General features: G+C 39.4%; 1 protein-coding gene across 3 annotated transcripts in view; it reads left to right on the top strand.

Annotated features, from left to right (window-relative positions):
* LOC109911309 (leucine-rich single-pass membrane protein 1-like) overlaps positions 1–5,154 on the top strand; it is a 25,266-nt gene extending 20,112 nt beyond the window's left edge. For 2 of the 3 annotated variants that reach the window (XM_048607462.1, XM_048607461.1), the window contains 2 exons: positions 1,028–1,165; positions 4,168–5,122. In XM_048607462.1, coding sequence (XP_048463419.1) covers positions 1,028–1,165; positions 4,168–4,334 — 305 coding nt within the window. In that variant the 3' untranslated portion in view covers positions 4,335–5,122. Of the gene's footprint in view, positions 1–1,027; positions 1,166–4,167 lie in introns of all 3 variants that reach the window. The other variant, XM_048607460.1, reaches the window with a different exon arrangement.
* Positions 5,155–8,030: the final 2,876 nt, after the last annotated feature.

Below are 8,030 nucleotides of genomic sequence, written 5' to 3'. Positions count from 1 at the left end.
TGTTCCTGATTTACAGCATCCGCAGTTCTTTTGGTTTGACTAAGTGCTGAGGCCTGTAGAAACTGTCAGCCTCCACTCATAAAAACATCCGTCAATCATTGTTCCATGCTTTTAAGTCAACTTTGGATCAAATTTGCCACTCTGCCTTGAATTCCAAGTTTTAGCAAGGCCTCCCTATTTTAATTTCATTCCATTTGAAGTAAAGCTCAAAATTCCATTTACATTCACAATTACCTGCTAAGCTTGATTGCTAGCTTTTGAGATTTAGACACAGGTGCTCCCAAATCCCTCTGCTGTAGTTTTCTGCAGTCTTTTACCATTTAAAATAGATATGCTAATATGTTAAACCTAACTGACAGTTTAATCCTCTTGAATATATTACACCTTGTTCTATTCCAAGAGAAAATCCATGGTGATGTGAACAGGCAGACTGTTCCATAACAGTTGGTTCAATATTGCCATTTTACACATCAAAACTTCCACAATGGACAAAGCAGGTTCCTTTTAACTTAGCATCTAAATTAGTTTAAGTAACTAATAAAATATGACAAAGGTGACTTAACTAGTCATTGAGTGACATTTCTGGCACACAGTAAACACTGCAGAGTTAAAGACATTTTTTTAAAATTAATGGCTATACTGGTATAGTGTCATATATTGGCATAATACATAGATAGGCAAACTGCAGGATCATATCAATTAGCCTACATGTGTTGACTCCTGATGTTGAAGAGCTGATAAAGGGAAGAGTAGACCAGGTCCTTCCCTGTGTTGAAAGTAATAATGAAGCTTCCAGGCTACTATCCTGTTGAATGGTTGCTGAACAAAATAAAGCATTGTATATTCACAGGTTTTTGCCTTTCTCAGCAACCATCCAACACCTTGGGATATTGGAGTCATAACAAAGAAAAACAATACAATTTTTAAGGGGTGGAGGTGTTCAAAAATGCAAACAATTTTGCAGTAATGTTGTAATTTCCCAGTTAATATCTTAATCTCAGAACGATGTTATTCTTATTTCTTCCAGATCTAGCAACTGTTAATTCTACAAAAACTGATCCTCCATTTTGCTTTCGGCATTTGAAAAAAATGTTACTACTTGCTACTGTAATCGTTCTTCTTCTGATCAGCTTTGTACTTGCTGCGTTTGCTATCTTCTTTATTGGTGAGTATTACAAATTTTGGATTCACTGCAGATCTCTTCTCAAGTTCATTGGTGTCGGTTGCTCGATTAAGCTGCTTCAAGCTCCATAACTATGAATAAGAAGGTACTTTCTTAACTGGGCCACCAGCCTGACACTATGATGAATCATTCATGTCACCCATCCTGTTCAGCTGAGATGCCCTGTCATGGGACCATGGTTTAGGTCACTAAATGAGCTGAATTGCCAATTTCATGGACCTTGGGGAAAAGGTGATGCTTGGAAGGCGGCTGGCTCTTCTTCCTCACTAGTGTCAGAGTGTTATTGCTGCATTCCTGCTGCCTTAAAATGTCTTCCACAATCTCACCTGCGTCAGAGCTAGAAATAGTATTTGTGATTCTGACTGCTCTCTCTCAAGGCAAACAGAGCAGCTGGCTCATGAAGTAATATGTAATTTCTCTGTTTAAAATTTAAAATAGATTTGATTAAATAAAATGAGGTATTGGGGCAGCACAGTGGCTCAGTGGTTAGCACTGTTGCCTCTCTGCACCAGGAACCTAGGTTTGATTCCAGCCTCAGATGACTGTCTGTGTGGAGTTTGCATTTTCACCCTGTGTCTATGTGGGTTTCCTCCAGATGCTCTGGTTTTTTCCATAGTCCAAAGATGTGAAGGACAGTGGATGAACTGTGGTAAATGCAGGATTACAGGGATAGGGTGAGGGGAGTGAATCAGGGTGGGATGCTCTTTGGAAGGTCGATGTAGAGTTGATGGGCCAAATTGCCTCTTTCTACAACGGTAGGGATTCTATGGTTCTATTCTGTGATTCTGATGGAAACTCCTTCTAGGAACCTATCTACCTGGCAGTAGAAACAGATTACTGATCTATCTGTGCTGCATCAACTGTCATTTTGACACTTCCTTGAGTGAACATTTTGATGGACATGTATTATATTAATAACTAACTATGACTTTCTGCAAGTTTACTTGGTGTTTATATGAGAATCATGCCCTTCACTCCAATTTATCTTCTTTCAACTCTGCTTCTTACCTGAGCAATCTGTTTAACTTAGTCTTTGGCCCAGCACATGCATAATCAATTCATTTTAATCCACTTCAGACTGAATTTGAAACAAAAACAAAAAGGTGCTACAGAAACTCAATAGGTCTGGCAGCATTTGTGGAGAGAGAAACAAAGTTAGCATTTCGGGTTGAATGGGTACAACATTCAGTCCACCAAGTCTCTGCTGGTTCTTTTGAGGATAAATCCAATTATTCCCAGTCCATGTTCTTGCCCATATCTCTGCATTTTTCTTTAGATTTATTTAATTCCCTTTGGAAGGCTGCTACTGAAACCACAGCCACTACTTCTATCAGCCAGTGCATTTCAACTACACAACTGTAATTTTGTTATAATAAAGCAGTGCTGTCTGCTGATTTCTTGTGTATCTCTGATTAACTGTGGGGCAGAAAGGCTAGCAAGTGGTCTTTGTATGTAGAGATCAATTGAGACCCTGAAGTGACCACTAAAGGGCTTATTTGAGTCTTGCTGATATTCAACTTTCCATTGGGACAGCCGTGCAACAAATCTTGTTGGGTTTGTCTGTGGCCTTCTGTGATGCTGTAGTATGGAATGCTCTTTCTCAATCTCCGCCCCTGCCTGAGACATGGTGATCCTCAGATTAAATCACCACCAGCCATCTCTCTCTGATGAGCTGAGCAAATCAATGCTGACTCTGTTAAGAGTCATTAGACTTGAAACATTAACTGTGTTTCTTTCTCCACAGATGCTGTCAGACCTGCTGTGTTTCTCCAGCATTCTTTGTTGTCATTTGAGCTTGCGGACTTTTTGTTACAAAAATCGAGACCATCTGATCAGCCCCCTTATCTGTTTCACTTCTGTTCTGTAACTCGCTGAGACTGATTAAATCTAAGGTTCTCCAAGTCCTGACCCTGGATTCACACATTTCAGCAGTTTTTCCTCCAATCTCACTTCATGCGCTCCCTGTGCCCACTTTGCTGATTAGATTCACCTTTTGATTCCTAGGCCCTATTCTTACTAGACTGCTGACCATACAATTTCCCTTCCTGATTCCTATGTTAGCTAATATTATTAATGGTTTTCTCTCCTCAGGTACTATTTCCATCTCCTTCAAATCTGCTCTCATCAAAAAACTAACCCTTGACCTCTGCATCATGCAAACTACCTGCCCAACACTAAAATACCATTCCTTGCCAAAGTTGTTGCCTCCCAAACCCAGGCTGTCTTTCTTGGAATGTCATGTCTGAATCCATCCAGTTCAAAGTAACAAAATGGCCATTACCAAAGTGACAAATGGCATCCTATGTTGATATTTTCTACTCAACCTGTTCAGAGATGTCATTACATACGTCCAGAACATATGTCCAGAAAAGGTGGGTTTGAACACACGCCTCCTGACTCAGACTTAGGGACATGACCACTGCAAGCTATTCTTCTTCCTCATCTTATCTGCAGCCTTTGGCACAGTTATGATAGAATGATAGAATTGCCACAGTGTGGACACAGGCCCTTCAGCCCAACAAATCCACACCAACCCTCAGAGCATCCCACCCAGACACATCCCCGTATAACCCACCTAATCACTGAACTCAGTTCTAAGGAAGGGTCACCGGATCCAAAACGTTAACTCTGATTATTTTCTTCACAGATGCTGCCAGACCTGCTGAGCTTTTCCAGCAATTTCTGTTTTTGTTCCTGATTTACAGCATCCACAGTTCTTTCGGTTTTTATTGGAATGAGGCTCATTTCAGAGCTGGACACTTAAATTTGATCTCCCTAATTTTAGTTTGGAATGTCAATTGCCCCTAAATCTAACTTTGTTATAATGTATGTTATTCCAAACTGTAACCTCACTTCAAGTAAGAATTATGTACAGTAATGCATTCATTTTGTGGAACTGACTGAATTTTGTGTAGTTAAAGCAATGTAAAATTGATACATAGTTGGGAAAAAACTTAATAACAAAAATATTCTTGTTTATCCAGTGAGAATGGAGAACCAGCTTAATTACATTTCAACAAGAGTGACTGCAGAAGACAGAAATATTAAAGAAATCAAGATACTCATGTTGAACCATTTCAATTTTTCAAAAGGGTTAAATGACAGTAATGTAGCTGGAATATCTCCCATCTCTAATACTCAAAGCCCATGATGAGAAGAACATAATCAAAAGGTATCAAAGACGTGTAAGTTTGCAAGTTTCAAAGACTCCAGTGAAAACTAAAACATCAAACAAGATGCCTCAGTTTACATAACCTTCTTCAAACTATGCCTGTTTGAATTGTCAATTGTGGTGCTGGAAGAATGCCTAAGTCCAGCAACAGTCACATGGATTCCTTCAAGAAACATTTGAGAATAACAAACCCTTCACAGTGAATGCAATTATAAATGTGATCCATTGCAAATGTTCCAACTAATTAAACGGAATCAGCCATTGACTATCTTCAGTCACCTGACCCAGCAGAATAAACTGATTTTAATTACAGAACAAGAATCTGCAAAAGAAATTAAGTCACAATGTTGCATGGCTGTCAATTCCTTTTTACAGGAGTCTGTTAAATTCTAAACATTTCTCATTTACTTCCCAATTGCTCAGATAATCGTGATGTACACTTTATTGATTTGAACCTGTACAATCATTTACATTACTTAAGTTGAAGTATTTTTGCCTTTCTTTTGGGATTGGTACTGTGCAATTAAATGCTGCCTATATAGTATAATGGAAAGTGTCTCCATTATTTTGTTATGTTGCATGGTTCTTGGTGTTTTTGCATTGTCCATATAAAATTGATAAATCTGTCATTATGCAAGTATTCAAATTATTAATGAACTTTGGTATTAAAGTGTACAATATAGAACTAAAGAGCACTGCAAGCACTACCAACCTGTTTAATTTGTTTCAAAAACAAGTGTCTTCAAATTCTGGTTAAGAACTTGTAATTAATATGCTAATTAAATTCTATTCTGTGTGACAACGTCCACTAGAATTTTTACTTTACTAATCTGCATGAAGTAAGATAATCTTCAAAGACTGATTTCAAGAATGTGCTATGGCATATTCGGTGGGTTAAGCTCATTGTGGAGAACGTTTAATGATGTAGTGATTGTAAAGCCACACAATCATGCTTCAGCATGTTGGTACCCAGTAGAATTCTGTTTGAATCTCTTCAGCACTAATCTTGGCCTGGCCAAAGATGCAAACTACATTTGCTGTTGACGGTGTCCATATGCATGTTCTTCTGATCTCAAACACTGAGAATGTTCAAGATGGTAAATCATGTTTTTATTGTCTCTCTAACATTGCTTAGTTTCACATTCCTGACCTTGCATGGAACCTTGCTATCTGTCAGAATGCATCCAGTTAATGTCTAGCAATGGTTTCTCTTCCTGCTCCTGCATTGTATTTCTTGACTCCTCCAGTAATTTAATTATAGTCCATTCCTTTTTCTTGAGTATATGTTGCTGCTCAGGCATTTCTGGCCAGTGGGAGTATTGGGGAACCAGATGAATCTACATTTTTGTGTGACACCACCAACAATTAAATTTTGAAAATGAATATTGCGTATTTGCATAAATAAAAATGCTGCTTTTACAGTGCAGATTTATTTTAGATGAAAAAGGAAAATGTCATGATACTGATTGAACATTTCCTTTATTCTACACTGTTTGCAGGTTAAGTGCTAGAACAAATTTGCCTGATAGTGTGTAATAAGACTTGCATGATGTAATAGTATGTATTCCTGGAGCAGTTACTTAATGATTTTATGTGCAATAATCTTTACGGTAGACTGGGCTAGATAAAATTTAATTCTTCGATTCATTCACTGGTTCACAATTTGGAATGGGAGCGTAGATGTACAGATTTCTAAAACTTCAGCATTAACAGAGTGAGGAACATAGGATGAAATTTTAGGAAAGCATGCATTACAAATACGTGGAACTGGATATGTATGTCTGTACAGCTAGACCTTTCGTTTCCACTATTGCTGCCTATTTATTTATTTACATAGTTTAATGAATGGCTCATTCAGATTTTGCTGCCCCAAATTCTGCTGCTCAAGGTGACTGCCCAGCTTGCTGAATGGTGGAGCTGTCTCAAAGGGCAGACACAATTTAGAAGCTGTTGTAAGTTAATGTTCAGAAAGTTAATACAAGAACACAAGAACACAAGAACTAGGAGCAGGAGTAGGCCGTCTGGCCCTTTGAGCCTGCTCCGCCATTCAATAAGATCATGGCTGATCCTTTCGTGGACTCAGATCCACTTACCTGCGTTCTCACCGTATCCCTTAATTCCTTTATTGTTCAAAAAAAACTACCTTTTTTTTAAAAGCGTTTACTGAAGTAGCATCAACTACTTCACTGGGCAAGGAATTCCATAGATTAACAACCCTCTGGGTGAAGAAATTCCTTCTCAGTTCAGTCCTAAATCTGCTCCCTCTAATCTTGAGGCTATGCCCTCTTGTCCTAGCTTCACCTGCCAGTGGAAACATCCTCTCTACTTCTATCTTATCTATTCCCTTCATAATTTTATATGTTTCTATAAGATCCCCCCTCAATCTTCTGAATTCCAATGAATATAATCCCAATCTACTCAGTCTCTCCTCATAAGCCAACCCCCTCAACTCCGGAATCAACCTAATGAACCTCCTTTGCACCCCCTCCAGTGCCAGTACATCCTTTCTCAAGTAAGGAGACCAAAACTGCACACAGTACTCTAGGTGTGGCCTCACCAGCACCTTGTACAGCTGCAACATAACCTCTCTGCTTTTTATTTCAATCCCTTTAGCAATGAAGGACAAAATTCCATTTGCCTTCCTAATTACTTGTTGTACCTGCAGACCTACCTTCTGTGATTCATGCACAAGGGCACCCAGGTCCCTCTGCATAGCAGCATGCTGCAACTTTTTACCATTCAAGTAATAATCCTTTTTACTATTACTCCTACCAAAATGTATGACTTTATATTTATTTACATTGTATTCCATCTGCCAGACCTTTGCCCACTCACTCAATGTATCTATGTTCCTCTGCAAAGTTTCACAGTCCTCTGCACACTTTGTTTTGTCACTCATCTTAGTGTCATCTGCAAACTTTGACACCCTACACGTGGTCCCCAGCTCCAAGTCATCTATATAAATTGCAAATAATTGCGGTCCCAACACCGATCCCTGAGGCACACCACTAGTCACTGACTGCCAGCTAGAATAGCACTCATTTATCTCCACTCTTTGCTTCCTGTTAGTCAACCAATCCTCTATCCAGGCTAATACTTTACCCTTAATGCCATGCATCCTTATCTTATGCAGTAGCCTCTTGTGCGGCACCTTGTCAAAGGCCTTTTGGAAGTCTAGGTACACCACATCCACTGGGTCCCCATTGTCCACCTCGCTCGTAATGTCTTCATAGAATTCCAAAAGATTTGTCAAGCATGACCTACCCTTCATGAACCCATGCTGCGTCTGCCCAACGGGACAATTTCTATCAAGATGCCTTGCTATTTCTTCCTTGATAATAGACTCAAGCATCTTCCCCACTACAGAGGTTAAGCTAACTGGTCTATAATTCCCCATCTTTTGTCTATTTTCCTTTTTAAACAGTGGCGTCACATTTGCTGTTTTCCAATCTGCTGGGACTGCCCCAGAGTCCAGCGAATTTTGGAAAATTACCGCCAGTGCACCTGCTATTTCTCCCGCCATCCCTTTTAGTACCCTGGGATGCATTCCATCAGGGCCAGGAGACTTATCAATCCTTAGCTCCATTAGCTTGCCCAACACTACCTCTTCCGTAATTATGATTGTTTCCAGGTCCTCACCTACCTTCGTCTCTTTGTCTATTACTAGCATGTTAT

The sequence above is a fragment of the Rhincodon typus genome, chromosome 18 (genome assembly GCF_021869965.1).
Source record: "Rhincodon typus isolate 14 chromosome 18, sRhiTyp1.1, whole genome shotgun sequence".
NCBI classification, from domain to species: domain Eukaryota; kingdom Metazoa; phylum Chordata; class Chondrichthyes; order Orectolobiformes; family Rhincodontidae; genus Rhincodon; species Rhincodon typus.
The sequence above is the reverse complement of the archived record's forward strand: the minus strand, read 5'-3'. Positions and strand labels throughout refer to the sequence as shown.